Source organism: Oncorhynchus kisutch, linkage group LG12, assembly GCF_002021735.2.
Source record: "Oncorhynchus kisutch isolate 150728-3 linkage group LG12, Okis_V2, whole genome shotgun sequence".
NCBI classification, from domain to species: Eukaryota; Metazoa; Chordata; class Actinopteri; order Salmoniformes; family Salmonidae; genus Oncorhynchus; species Oncorhynchus kisutch.
The window spans coordinates 15,482,847-15,497,851 of NC_034185.2; the positions used below are offsets into that span (position 1 = coordinate 15,482,847).

The 15,005-nt window shown below is 41.9% G+C and overlaps 1 protein-coding gene across 3 annotated transcripts; it reads left to right on the forward strand.

The window, feature by feature from the left end:
* Positions 1-9: 9 nt before the first annotated feature.
* On the forward strand, positions 10-13,022 carry LOC109900588 (adenosine 3'-phospho 5'-phosphosulfate transporter 1). 3 transcript variants are annotated; one of them, XM_020496283.2, is made up of 5 exons: positions 10-280; positions 662-954; positions 5,410-5,618; positions 5,854-6,014; positions 9,933-13,022. In XM_020496283.2, exons 2-5 carry the CDS (start codon positions 938-940, stop codon positions 10,863-10,865), a joined length of 1,320 nt encoding a protein of 439 aa, XP_020351872.1. In that variant the 5' UTR covers positions 10-280; positions 662-937; the 3' UTR covers positions 10,866-13,022. The 3 variants fall into 3 exon arrangements, with proteins under 3 accessions (XP_020351872.1, XP_020351873.1, XP_020351871.1); XM_020496284.2 differs by lacking the exons at positions 10-280; positions 662-954 and adding an exon at positions 3,766-4,167 and having other exon boundaries at positions 5,410-5,597; XM_020496282.2 differs by lacking the exons at positions 10-280; positions 662-954 and adding an exon at positions 3,767-4,167.
* The last annotated feature ends 1,983 nt before the right edge of the window (positions 13,023-15,005 follow it).

Sequence of the window (15,005 nt, forward strand, 5' to 3'; positions counted from 1 at the left end):
CAATTAATTTTTGTAAACATTGTGGGATGCTGACTCGGGAGAACAAAGCCTCCTTGATAACGGCAAACCCCCTTATTTCTCAGTTTCCTGTCTGATGCTTTTGGTAAATCCTATTTATTGTTGTTGCTGGGTTCTTCCATTTGTACAATGAGTCTGGAAATTCCGCTCAGCCGGATAACCTACCTGTTCTCTGTGTACTCTGACAGGCTGCCCGTATTTAATATTCAGGCACAGGCCCAAGGCAAGACTGGGCCCAAGTATAAAGAAGCCTTTCAATGAGGTGAGGGATTCATTTATTGTCTTTGTTGATGGGGAATGTTTTATCTTCTATTTGCATGTTGGCATATTTGATTTCACATGCATTTTACCCTCTGGGCACAGACAATGTCTATTCCACATTGGTTCAATGTAATTTCATTGAAATGGAAACAACGTTGTTTCAACCAGTGTGCCGGGTGGGGAGGAACTTATTTGAGCCTTTATTTTGGCATTTATCTGATTTATTCTTTGACAACTTGTTAATACTCAAATATAAGCCAGATAAACTAGTCTAGTTTGTTTTTCCGGATGATTGGGAATCCACTGTTTTGGCAGGGGTTATGCAAATTATATTTTCTCAACACTGTAACTGAACAAACAAATCTTTATTTGCCCCAACCAGGACACAATGCTGTGAACCTAATGGCCGACGCCCTTTTGAGTGAACTATTCCCTAAAATGACTATTGTCAGTAGACACACCTGGCTGCTTTTGTGTCCTGTGACAAGACTCCGGGGGCTGTATGTATCAAGCATCTCAGACTAGGAGTGCGGACCAAGATTATTTCCAGCAACATCAAACTGTTTTAGAGACTGACGGACAGGGTCTGATAGTGCTCCAGTTCTCCCTGTCAGAATAAGCAACAGAGGACTTGGAAACCATATCAACTCCTGCAGAAATGGAACTATGGTTGTTGTGAGTAACCTAATTAATATTCCTATAACTCTGCATTCTAGTGAGTTTATACAAACTTTTATCTCCTACCATTCTGATAGATTTGAGACTGTTTTTAAATGTTGTTTTAACCCCCTTTTTTCTCCCCAATTGCTTGGTATCCAATTGTTAGTAGCTACTATCTTGTCTCATTGCTACAACTCCCGTATGGGCTCAGGAGAGACGAAGGTTGAAAGTCATGCGTCCTCCGACACAACACAGCGCGCATCCAACCCGGAAGCCTGGCAACCTTTGTTAGCGTGCACTGCGCCCGGCCCGCCACAGGAGTCGCTGGTGCGCGATGAGACAAGGATATCCCTACCGGCCAAACTCTCCCTAACCCGGACGACGCTAATTGTGCGTCGCCGCACGGACCTTCTGGTCGTGGCCGGTTACGACAGAGCTCTGCCACCCAGAGTCTCTGGTGGCACAGCTGGCGCTGCAGTACAGTGCCCTTAACCACTGCGCCACCCAATCCTGTAATGTTAATCATTTAATTGGGTTGTTATTCCATTGGTTTACCTCGAGGCAGATGCCCCAGGGGCAGAGCGATCCACACATTGAATATGGAGGTTTTAAATGTTAGAACAATCACCAGTAAAACCTTTCTCATGAATGACCTCATTACTGAGCGCAAAGTTGATTGCATGTTTTTCACTGAAACATGACTGTGTAGTCAGACTGTAGTGCCGCTCTTATTGAAACCTCCCCCCCAGACTCCAGCTTTTCATACTCTATCAGAAAAGGGAAAAGGTTGGAGGGACAGCTTCTAATTTTACTAATGCTCTCAGTTGTAAGGACATTTCGTTTGGCGACTTTGTGTCTTTTGAGCATCTTGCTACACTGTTTAAATGTCAGCCACCAGTGCTGGCTATAACCCTGTATAGGTCACCAAAGCACTGCCCCACTTTCTTTACTGATTTATCTGAACTATTGTCTATTGTCCTTGAGAACTATGATAAAAATCCTTGTGTGGGGTGATGTTAATATTCATGTTGACAAAGAGACTGATTCCAAGGCCTGTCTGTATTGAATATATTAATATTTTGAGCTCTAATCTTTTCATATTTTATTTTCATAGTTGTTTAAATATTTTTTCCCCCTGTAAAGCACATTGCTTTGCATACCATGTCTTAAATATGCTGTATAAATACAGCTTGATTTCATTTGACCTAGGATCAGGGCACTATCCACAAAGCATTTCAGAGGAGGAGTGCTGATCTAGGATCAGTTTTGCCTTTTAGATCATAATGAATAAGATTACATGGACAGATGGGACTTGGTCAAACCTAAACCTGCACTCCTACTCTGAGATGCTTTGTGGATATGGGCCCTGGTCCCACTAGTCCATATAATCTTATACATTATGATCTAAAAGGCTGAACTGATCCTAGATCAGCAGCACTCCTACTTTATGACACCTACAACCCCTGGTTAAGGCTACTTCCTCTCTACCCAACCACCCCAACATTGCATGAAAGCATGCATGAGAATGGAGCATGATGGGCAGGTGGGTAGGCACTTCCTTTGAGCAGATACAGTATTTGCACATCCTCTTTTCTAATAAGGTAATAGTCTCATAAGGCCATCCTTGGCTAATAAGATGATAGCTGTCGGAAAAGGCCATTGTGTAGCATGCTACGCAGCATGTGTACTGCACTGACAGTGTGCAGCACATACTGTACCCAGCACAACAGTACAACAGACATCACTGATAAGCCAAGGGTGGGCCTGGGAGGGTATAGGCCCACCCACTGGGGAGCCAGGCCCAGCCAATCAGAATGAGTTTTTCTCAACAAAAGGGCTTTATTACAGACAGAAATACTCCTCAATTACATCAGTTGTCCGGGTGACTGGTCTCAGACGATCCCGCAGGTGAAGAAGCCGGAAGTGGAGGCCCAGGGCTGGCGTGGTAACACGCGGTCTGCAGTTGTGAGGCCGGTTGGACGTAATGCCAAATTCTACAAAATGATGTTGGAGGTGGCATACAGTAGAGAAATTAACATTCAATTATCTGGCAACAGCTCTTGTGGACATTCCTACAGTCAGCATGCCAATTGCACACTCCCTCAAAACTTGAGACATCTGTGGCTTTGTGTTGTGTTACAAAACTGCACATTTTAGAATGGCTTTCTATTGTCCCCAGCACAAGGTGCACCTGTGTAATGATCATGCTGTTTAATCCGTTTCTTGATATGCCACACCTGTCAGGTGGATGGATTATCTTGGCAAAGGAGAAATGCTCACTAACAGGGAAGTAAACAAATTTGTGCACAGAATGAGAGAAATAAGCTTTCTGTGTGTATTGAACATTTCTGGGATCTTTTATTTCAGCTCATGAAACATGGGTCCAACATTTTACATGTTGTGTTTATATTTTTGTTCAGTATATGTCCATTTTCAGAAATGTTGGTAAATGAACTTATGATTATTTAAAGAACTTGTAAAAGAGATTGGTGGGTTTTTCCGCTATCTAATCATGGCATGGGCTTATTCAATGACAGGCATGTCTGTGTTTTTGGACAACAACACTTCCTCATTGTCAAGAGAACAGCATTTGCTTGCTGGTGTGCTGAGAAACGTGCTGGCTGTTCTAGCTTCCTTTTTTTTGTGAGGGACATGCATCTTTCCAAACTTTTGGTTTTCAGTGTGGATAAATTAAAACTCCTTGTTTGGATAAATTGTTCATGCTTTGGAAAAACTATGTTGATAATATTGCTTCTATTACATTAACGGGTGACAGGCATGTATTCTGTTGTTGTGAATCAACTTAATTCTTCCAAGGTTTCATTTCTGATTGACTTTCTTGTTTAATTTAAACTACTGTACATATTGTAGCGATAGTTACAGTACTGTGCTGTGCACAATAGTTGTGCTGTACTACAGTGCAGTGGATTCGTAAATGTATTCATCCAGCCCTACAGATGGCAATGTCGCAAAAGAGGACTACAACCTAATTTTCCACTGAAGGGAGGGGGGGATTCTTTCTTGAAGTGAACACATAGGCAATTGATAAGTTGTAAAGGTACTGGGAAAGAAAACCGTTAGCTCAGGGGCGAAATTGCTTTTATAATAACGATTCCAACAGTTGATTTGCGTCGCTACATGCTTCATTTCAACGAAAGCGGTTAAGTTGTTCGGCGTGTTCGCTACGCCAGTTGTTAGTGGGAGGAAAATGCCATCTTTTTCATGGAGGTAGGAACACATTGTGCTGATGCGGTCGCCTTTTAATTTTCCTTTGAAAATGCATTCAATTTAAACCCAACGTAAAGCATTATTTTGTTGATTTGACACAGCAAACTGCTAGTTGTCAATGTGAGCGCGCCTTTGTAAACAACAGTCGGACTGTGCACGCGACGTTTTGTTTTCAGGAAGATTGCAACATTGTACTTAGTTTCTAGAACTGTTAACGCGTTCAGCTTCTAGTCCATTCCTTTGGGTTGTGTAAATAGTCGTATGTGGTTGCTGTTACTGTATATTATTACAATGGAGATAGTTCAGCTTTTCATGGACAAGCCTGTGTAATGTAGTCCATCCCTGTCAAGTCTGTGAAAAACAACATGTAAACGCCAAGGCGTTTATGGGTCCGTGCTGACATCTTAGTCTCAAGTCATACAAGTGTGTATTCTAACCATTACAATAATTAGGCTAACTGTTGCAGAGTACCTACTTTATATAAAAGTAACAAGGCCCTCTTTGCAATTGTGTAACAGTCAAATATGAACCATGTGATAAGTAGATGAAATCCCGGCAACTGTGGCACGATTTGGCCTACTGTCCATTCCAGTAGCCTAAATGTGGCCATTTTTCAGTCTCTGCCCTGATGTGAACAGCTTCGGCCTGCAGGTTGGTTGGTTAAAGTGCAGAGAGGACTGCATTCCTGCGTATAGTGAGCTGCTTGTTCACAGCCCAGGTTGCACTGGGAGAAGCTGCAATGGCCTGGGGTAGAGGTGCACACAAAGAGCCTCTGTCTGTCAAGCAGAGAAGTATCCAGGCAGGCTGGGAACACACCTTTCACACAGCCTGATTAGGTTACAATCTCCCCCCCAACACACACACATACATACTACTAACCTACCTACACCCATCCCTTGTGTATCTGTGGAAAAGGATGCTAGTGTACAGGATTAGTGAACATGACAGGTGGAAACTGGTCTTGCCACCTCGACCAGTAGGGGGCTGTTGTATGAAAAGGGATGGATGGTCTCTTCTCTTGACTCAATGGGTGTTTTGTGCTTTAAATGACAGTGTCCCACCTTCCAATATTAATAAAAGTTTGGATATCTCATCAGAGATGAGTCTGCAGTATTTCAATCCATCACTCTAAAAATGTGGGAAAAACATGCTGCTTCAATGGCTATGTAACTTACCTGCCATGTCTCTGGTACTAATCCTAGTGTGTGTGTGTGTGTGTGTGTGTGTGTACGCACGCTGAAGGCTTTGGCTTGGCCTGGTTCTGATCCTCCCATCTTCGCTGGCGGCGGACGAAGCGTTGTCGCTGCTGCAGGACTGGCATGACGTGTGGCTGTTCCGTTTCTTCCTCAACGTGCTGGGCTATACCACCATCATCATCCCCGGCTACTTCCTCATCACCTACTTGAAGAGGATCAACTACCTCCAAACAGGTGTGGATGATCTACAAACTGGTGATTACACACACGTTGCACTTATACGCTGGCATACACGCAGACCCATACACACACAGGCCTACACCCTTTCTTCACATGACTAACACCTACCTATCTATCCGGTATGACTTAGTGTCCTTCAAGTTGCAAATCCCATGTTCTCTCTGTTGACATAACATAATCAGTATGTTGAATTGGATTGATCAGTGAATGGTTGATGTGTTCTGGACCTTGTTTATTCCCCTCCTCCCAGGCCGAGGCATTTTCTATCCTGTCATAAAGGCCTGTGTGTTTGGAAGTGAAACGAAGACAGGTCTCCTAGACGACGTGTCGCTAGCTCCCAGAAATGATGCGGACTCGGGCTCGTCGGCCAGACAAGCCTTCAAGTTAGTCTTCTGCGCTGCAGGACTTCAGGTAGAGCACTTTGTGACATGTAGTTAAAATGGCTGTATACAGCACCTTCAGAATGTATTCATACCCGTTGACATATTCCACATTTGGTTGTGTTACAGCCTGAATTCAAAAATGGATTAAATAGATATTTTTTACGTTACCCAATAATGACAAAGTTAAAACATGCTAATTTATTGAAAAAATAAATACAGAATTCTAATTTTACGTAAGTATTCACACCCCTGAGTCAGTACTTTGTAGAAGCACCTTTGGCAGCGATTACAGTTGGGTAATCTTTCTGGGTAAGTCTCTTTACTTTATTGAGTTTATTTTTACAGCGACAGTGCACATTTAATCAACCTTTTAGTAAAAGTGTCGGTTTTAGCCAGCCAGCTAATATTCAACCACAGTCCCTGGGCATGTTATTAAAAACTATTACAATAACAATACAGACAAACAAACAATGAGCAGTGAGCACATCCAAAGCAACAGGACAAGCAACACGTAGCAGACAGACAGAGCAACATAGGACAAGCAACACGTAGCAGACAGACAGAGCAACATAGGACAAGCAACACGTAGCAGACAGACAGAGCAACATAGGACAAGCAACACGTAGCAGACAGACAGAGCAACATAGGACAAGCAGCACGTAGCAGACAGACAGAGCAACATAGGACAAGCAGCACGTAGCAGACAGACAGAGCAACATAGGACAAGTAGCACGCAGACAAACAGAGCAACAAAACAAAATGTATAAAAGTAACAGTGTTTCCACACCTCACAAGCTACAGATAACATGGAAAGCAGTAATACACAGCTAGGGATTATGTTCCCAAGTCTAATTGGCCTTTAGCCATGATTTAGTTTTTTGTGAAGGTGCGATAGGTGGTGCAGTTGTGTGTCTGATGGCAGTGTGTTCCAGACATGGGAAGCTCTCATAGAGAAAGCAGTTTGACTAAAGGTGCTATTCCTTAAGGGAACTATACAGTCACCTCTCATGGCAGAGGGGTGCCAGACCATTTAGGATCTTGAATATAAGCTCAGGATCTCATGCTTTCTGAAGATGTAACAGTGATGATGTCTATCAAGCACTTTGAGAGACTGTTTTTGCAGTGTTACGATGGTCTTTCCCTGTCAACTTCTTTAGATTCTCCCAGATCAATTTAGAATTTTCCTTAGCTTTACCAATTATGTTGATTATAAAAAATAAAGTTTTCCTTGGCCTGTGATTTCTTTCATCACCTTATTTCTCAACATGGTTAACCTATGTCTGTCGTGCTCTAATTTGGACTTCAGGGCAGTTTTTCGAGTATGATCTCATTTTTTGATCAGTTTCCAAATTTCTCCAATTTGCCAAGGAATAATTCCCACGAGCCGGGTTGTGAAGAATTCTAAATTAGAAGAACACGACGCTGAACTGTAGATTGTCATCCCAGCAAGGACGCACTGAGATTATCAGTAGATCAGCTACATTCTGTACATAGCTGACAATCGTGGCAATGTGCTGGAGTTAAAAAGCATAATTGCACTTTAAATGTTTGCGAGAGCTACTTAGCTGGGGTCGGTGTATACCTGATCTTTTAGATAAAATAACAGCATCTGTTGGAAAAGCGGCACCTGCCGCACCGCCCTCCCTTCGATCGGCCAGCTTTAAGATCTTTGCACACCTGGATTGTACAGTATTATAATTTTTTTAGTTCTTCAAGCTCTGTCAAGTTGGTTGTTGATCATTGCTAGAAATCCATTTTCAAGTCTTGCCGTAGGTTTTCATGGCAATTTTATTTTTTATTTTAAGTCCAAATTGAAACTAGGCGCTCAGGAACATTCAATGTTGTCTTGGTAAGCAACTCCAGTGTACATTTTGCTTTGTTTGAGGTTATTGTCCTGCTGAAAGGTGAATTTGCCTCCCAGTGTCTGTTGGAAAGCAGACTGGTTTTCCTCTAGGATTTTCCCTGTGCTTAGCTGTATTGTGTTTTTTTGTAGTTTTAGTTTAGTGCATTATTGCAAACAGGATGCATGTTTTGAAATGTTTATTCTGTACAGGCTTCCTTTTCACTGTCATTTAGGTTAATTTTGTGGCGTAACCAGAATGTTCTTGATCCATCCTTAGTTTAAATGGCTGTGTTAGGAGAAAACTAACTGTTTTAAAGTCACCATTAGCCTCCTGGTGAAATCCCTGAGCAGTTTCCTTCCTCTAGCAGTGGTTCCCAAACTTTTATTTAGTTTTCATGCTAGTGACACGGACTGTGCCAGGCCTGCCACGTCTGACTCATCCAGCTGTACGCATAGAATTCACTGGCTTATATGTGAAGCAGTAGTTGTTTCAAAACATCTGTTGTTTGATGAAGGCATTGTCTGTATAGTTTTCTTTTTGTTTTGTCCTTTCCCCCATCTGTGGCAGCAGGACAAATTCTCCACAATAGTATGGGGCTTGCCTGTCCTAGCCACTCGGTAGCTCACCATATAAGACGCTTGTAGCCTCTTATTAATGGTATCTGTTGCCTTTATACATGTCTTACTTCTCGAAAGTCGTCTTAATTCTCACTCAAACTCCCGTGGCTTATTTTTCTAATTGGCATGTTTTGTTTCTAAATCTCTGTGCACAAGAGTGGAAGTTTCATTGAGTTGTGATATTGTACTTTCACACATCTAACACACTGTGTCTGAGGAAAGGCACTACTCCCAATATAAGTGAACCCCAAATCAATGTAGTTCTCATCATATTTGTGCCTCTGATGGTCCAACGTCCCTGTCTGTTCGGTGCTTTCCCGGGTAAATGGGCAGTAGCTCTTTGGCTGCATCAGATTCACAACTGTCAGTGTCAATGCTAGCTGGACTTATAACAAATGTAGAATTACTGATACTAGCATTGGATGTGCATGTGGAAGCAGAACAACTTGTGTCGTCGACAGGTGCAGGTGTAGTAGTGCTGGTAGTAGCAGTACTATCAGTAGAGCTGGTATGTGTCTCTATGGACGCGGGCCTTACTTTTTTTGAACCATTTATACATTTTCGAGCAAACGGAATGAGCAGCAGCTACATTTGGCTTCATACGGACCGTTAGTAGAATTCCCGCAAGAGAGTAATGGTTAATGTGATTGGATGTTAATTATTTGACTAGGCTACCTGTATTTGACATTGTGTTGTTATTTCACTGAACACTAGGTGGTTTAATTTTGGCAATGAAATGAGGCTACTCAGGAGAGGGGAGGGGGGGGAAATGTATAGACCAGTTGGAAAATATAAATGGACTGTTTGTGAGGGAAAAAATGTGAATCACATTTTTATTTGGCCTACCCCCAATACCTGCTCTATGGCAAATGAGTTGGGAAGGACACCTGTATCTTTGTCTGAGTGTATTGATACACCATCCAAAATGTATTTATTAACTTCATGTTCAAAGGGATAGTCAATGTTTGTTTTTTTTTGTCTACCAGTAGGTGCACTTTGCGAGGCATTGGAAAACCTCCCCGGTCTTTGTTGTTGAATCTGTTTGAAATTCACTGCTCGACCGAGGGCTCTTACAATTATCTGTATGTGTGGGGTATAGAGATGAGGTAGTCATTCAAAAATATATGTGACTTGTTAAGCAAATTTTTATGCCACTTTATGACACGACATTTCAACTTTTTATTAATTTGCACACATTTCTAAAAACATGATTCCGCTTTGATATTATTGGGTATTTTGTGTGTGTGTGTGTGTGTGTGTGTGTAGGGTCCAGTGACACAAAATCGCAATTGAATCACTTAAATTCCGGCTGTATTAACAAAATGGGGAAAAAGTCAAAGGGTGTAATACTTTCTGAAGGCACTGTAAATACATTTGATTGGCTAGATTCTATATATTTAAACTGCAATGCAAACATATTGACTTATTCATATCTTATGTACTTCGTATTGTTTAGTCTCCTCTGTTATCCTGTTGTCTCTCCAGGTGTCCTACCTGACATGGGGTGTCCTACAGGAGAGGGTGATGACTCGCTCGTACGGGGCTTCCACCCCCGAGGAGGAGGGCGAACACTTCAAGGACTCCCAGTTCCTGGTGTTCATGAACCGTATCCTGGCACTGACCGTGTCAGGCCTGTGGTGTGTCCTGTTTAAGCAGCCTCGCCACGGCGCACCCATGTACAAGTACTCATTTGCCTCGCTCTCCAACGTCCTCAGCAGCTGGTGCCAGTACGAGGCCCTCAAGTACATCAGCTTCCCCACCCAGGTGCTGGCCAAGGCTTCTAAAGTGATCCCTGTCATGCTCATGGGCAAGATTGTGTCACACAAGAGCTACGAGTACTGGGAGTACCTGACAGCGGCACTCATCTCTCTGGGTGTCAGCATGTTCTTGTTGACGAGCACGGCAGATAAGCACCCATCTACGGTCACAACGTTCAGCGGCGTGGTCATCTTGGGTGGCTACATAGTCTTCGACAGCTTCACGTCCAACTGGCAGGACAACCTGTTCAAGCACAAGATGTCATCTGTGCAGATGATGTTCGGGGTCAACCTCTTCTCCTGCCTCTTCACCGTGGGCTCGCTGCTGGAGCAGGGCGCCTTCTTCGACTCGCTGGCCTTCATGACGCGCCACTCGGAGTTCGCATTCCATGCTGTGCTGCTGTCGGTGTGCTCGGCGTGCGGCCAGCTCTTCATCTTCTACACCATCGCGCAGTTCGGTGCCGCCGTCTTCACCATCATCATGACCCTGCGGCAGGCCATCGCCATCCTGCTCTCCTGCTTCCTGTACGGCCACGCCGTCACCATGGTGGGGGGCTTTGGCATGGCTGTGGTCTTCCTCTCCCTCTTCCTGCGTGTCTACGCCCGCAGCCGCATGAAGGCGGGACGCAAGGTACCGCAGCCACAGGTGCAGAAGGTCTAGGAGGAGGAATTGGAGGGAACTGGAAAATGAACTAAAGCCACGTTTTCGGTGGTGCTTTTTCTCGTCTGTGTGTCCAGTTTGACTTTTTAAGTGTTGCTTTTATGGGTTTCTACTTGTATAGAAAAGGTACAGAAAGGGATTTAATGCCTTTTAAAGGTGTTTGACTTGACACGAACTGAGCTGTTGTCGGAGGTCATTCGGCTAAAACAATCAGCAGTCACAGGCGTTTTAAATTACACGGCAACCGTCGCTTGTCCATTTGTGTATCTGAAACCCAGCTCAAAAGCATACCACATTGGCATGTGAAATGTAAATAACTGATAATGGCTGACGCCTTTTGATTTCTGCTTCCATGATATGCTTCTGGAGCAGCACTCGGAACATCAATTTGACATTTGAGGTGTAGTGTTGGCGTTAGTGCTAGTACATGAGCTGTGTACTGCAAGACTCCAGCTCTTGGTAATGTAACATTGCGAATGGCACCATATTACGTGGTTTATAAGGCCTCTATGAAAAGTTACTTTGACAGTGAGAGAACATGAGATATTGTGGTGAGCGGAGCAGGGGATCATATCTGTTTAGATACTATACCAATTTTTTTTTTAAACGATGTCATTATTGCATTCTACTTTTTGGACATGGCATGAGACAAATGTTAGGTGATCATTACTAGTCAATGATCAGGTAATTCTGTTTGAATATTTTATTTCTTCTGTATAAAGATGATTCACTTTGGGCAGTGTTCTGACTTGAGATCTGCCCACTTAACTTACGTTTTCGCAGAAGTCTGTCGTTGACATGAATGAAGGATTTACGCGGACATTTGAGCTGTGCAAACGCAGATCTCAAGTCAAAATACAGATCATAGAAAGTTGATGTTTTTTGTCCCTCGTGGCTTACCAGAGTATGTCTGATAAGGAATGTTACTGATCGTGTCCCCACAGAGAGAACTAAACCATTTTCCTCACAGTATCATAAGAATAAATGCGCAGCTTACCAGCAAACCATCAAAAATAACTTTGCAGCAGTTAATGTTCTATATTATATGGACCTGGAACTGTGTCTGTCACCAACACAGTGCCTATGGAAAGTATTCAGACCACTTGACTTTTTCCACATTTTGTAACGTTACAGCCTATTCTAAACTGTATTACATAGTTTTTTTCCCTCCTCAATCTACACACAATTCCACCATAATGTCAAAGCAAAAACTAGTTTTTAGAATTGTTTGCAAATGTAATTAAACAAAATATTATATTTGCGTAAGTTTGCAGACCCTGTTCATTCATGCACCTGAGCTCAACTTCGAGTCTCATAGCAAAGGGTCTGCATACTTGGGTAAATAAGGTATTTCTGTTTTTAAAGTTGTATAAATAAGCAAACATTTCTAAAAACCTGTTTTCGCTTTGTAATTATAGGGTATTGTGTGTAGATTGACGAGGGAAAAAAACAATTGAATCAATTTTAGAAAAAGGCTAACGTGACTGTGGAAAAAGGCTAACGTGACTGTGGAAAAAGGCTTTGGATCCGAATACTTTCCGATGCATGGTGTGTGTTCGGCCAACAGATGCTTATTCAAGATGCCCATCTTATTTTTAAATAGGACACACTAACGTTGGGTCATGCAAAAGACAATTTACTGTCAAATGCCAGCAAGAGTTGCAGCCAGACGGAATTATTTGAACATTCAGCCTGCACAATTATTTGCTCTCTGCTTTGTTAGTTTAGGATTCAACTCAGCAAACCATAGTGACATATTTGATTAGCATAAATGCCATCAATCTTTATGCTGTATGTTAAAAGTTTTGTGGCATTAATTTAGTGGCCTGGCTGACCCAGGAAGTGTTTATGGAGAGGGAAGGACTTCCAGTTTGCCTAGCCAGGCAAATGAATCGGTGCTATGTATATAAACTAATTATCATTAATTGATACACTATATGTTTGTATACAGTACCAGTTAAGTTTGGACAAACGTACTCATTTGAGGGTTTTACTTAATTGTTTATTATTTTCTACATTGTAGAATAATAGTGAAGACTTCTAAACTATGAATTGACACTACCATTCAAAACTTTGTGGTCACTTAGATATTTACTTGTTTTTGAAAGAAATGCAAAAAATGTTTGTCCATTAAAATAACATCAAATTGATCAGAAATACAGTGTAGACATTGTTAATGTTGTAAATTACTATTGTAGCTGGAATTTTTTTTTTTCATGGAATATATACATATGCGTCCAGGGGCCTATTATCAGCAAACATCTCTTGTATGTTCCAATGGCACGTTGTGTTAGCTAATCCAAGTTTATAATTTTAAAAGGCTAATTGATCATTAGAGAACCCTTTTGCAATTATGTTAGCACAGCTGGAAACTGTTGTACTGATTAAATAAGCAATACAACTGGCCTTCTTTAGACTAGACTAGACTAGTTGACTATCTGGAGCATCAGCATTTGAGGGTTCGATTACAGGCTAAAAATGGCCAGAAACGAATAACTTTCTTCTGAAACATGTCAGTCTATTCTTGTTCTTAGAAATGAAGGCTGTTCCATGCGTGATATTGCCAAGAAACTGAAGATCGCAGAACAGCGCAAACTGGCACTAACCAGAATAGAAAGAGGAGTGGGAGACCCCGGTGCACAACTGAGCAAGAGGACAAGTACATTAGCATCTAGTTTGAGAAATGGATGCCTCACAAGTCCTCAACTGGCAGCTTCATTAACTTCTTGGAGCACCCATCCTGTTAGCGGGATCATTTTCGTCAACATCCACTGAATTGCAGAGCGCCAAATTAAATTACTAAAAATATTAAATTTTCATAATCACAAGTGCAATATAGCAAAACAAAGCTTAGCTTGTTGTTAATCCACCTGGCATATGAGATTTCTAAAAAGCTTTACAGCAAAAGCTATCCAAGCATTTATGTTAGGACATCTTTCTCAGCAGACAAAACATTTACAAACAGCTAGCAGCAAAGTAGATTGGTCACAAGTCAGAAAAGCAATAAAATGAATTGCTTACCTTTTGATGATCTTCGGATGTTTGCACTCACGAGACTTCCAGTTACACAATAAATGTTCCTTTTGTTCCATAAAGATTATTTTTATATCCAAAAACCTCCATTTGGTTGGCGCGTTTTGTTCAGAAATCCACAGGCTCGTGCAGGTCATGACGGGCAGGCGAAAATTCCAAATAGTAACCAGAAAATTCGTAGACACATGTCAAAGGTTTTTTATAATCAATCGTCAGGTTGTTTTTACAATAAATAATCGATAGTATTTCAACCGGACCGTAGCTTTTTCAATAGGAGAGAGAGAATGTCTGCTCCAAGCTGTTGCACATGCAAAACTCTGCTGGCACCCAGCCATCCACTGACATTATGTGATTGTTCTCGCTCATTTTTCAGAATAAAAGCCTGAAACTATGTCTAAAGACTGTTCACACCATGTTGAGGCCATAGGGAAAGGAATCTGGTTGATATCCCTTTAAATGGAGGGAAGGCATGCAATGGAACAGGGAGATTCGTTTCTCTTAGGCACTTCCTGGTTGGACTTTCCTCAGGTTTTCGCCTGCAATATCAGTTCTGTTATACTCACAGACAATATTTTGACAGTTTTGGAAACTTTAGGATAGAGAACACTCCAATCTGACAATTTATATGCATATTTACGATTCTGGGCCTGAGAAATAGGCAGTTTCATTTGGGTACGTTTTTCATCCAAACATCAAAATACTGCCCCCTACACTCAACAGGTTAAATGGTACCCGCAAAATACCAGTTTCAACGTCAGCAGTGAAGATGCGACTCCGGGATGCTGGCCTTCTAGGCAGAGTTGCAAAGAAAAAGCCATTTCTCAGACTAGCCAATAAAAATAAAAGATTAAGATGGGCAAAAGAACACAGACACTGGACAGAGGAACTCTGCCTAGAAGGCCAGCATCCCGGAGTTGTCTCTTCACTTTTGACGTTGAGACTGGTGTTTTGCAGGTACTATTTGTATTTCTGATCAATTTGATGTTCTTTTAATGGACAATTTAAAAAAAATGTTCTTTCAAAAACAAGGGAATTTCTAAGTGATCCCAAACTTTTGAACGGTAGTGTATGGAATCATGTAGTAACCAAGAACGTGTTAAACAAATC

Coding starts and splice junctions, on each gene's coding strand:
- LOC109900588 (XM_020496282.2), top strand. CDS start 4,148: ATGCCATCTTTTTCATGGAG. Junction 4,168..5,409: donor ATGCCATCTTTTTCATGGAG/GTAGGAACACAT, acceptor CGCACGCTGAAG/GCTTTGGCTTGGCCTGGTTC. Junction 6,015..9,932: donor TCTGCGCTGCAGGACTTCAG/GTAGAGCACTTT, acceptor TTGTCTCTCCAG/GTGTCCTACCTGACATGGGG.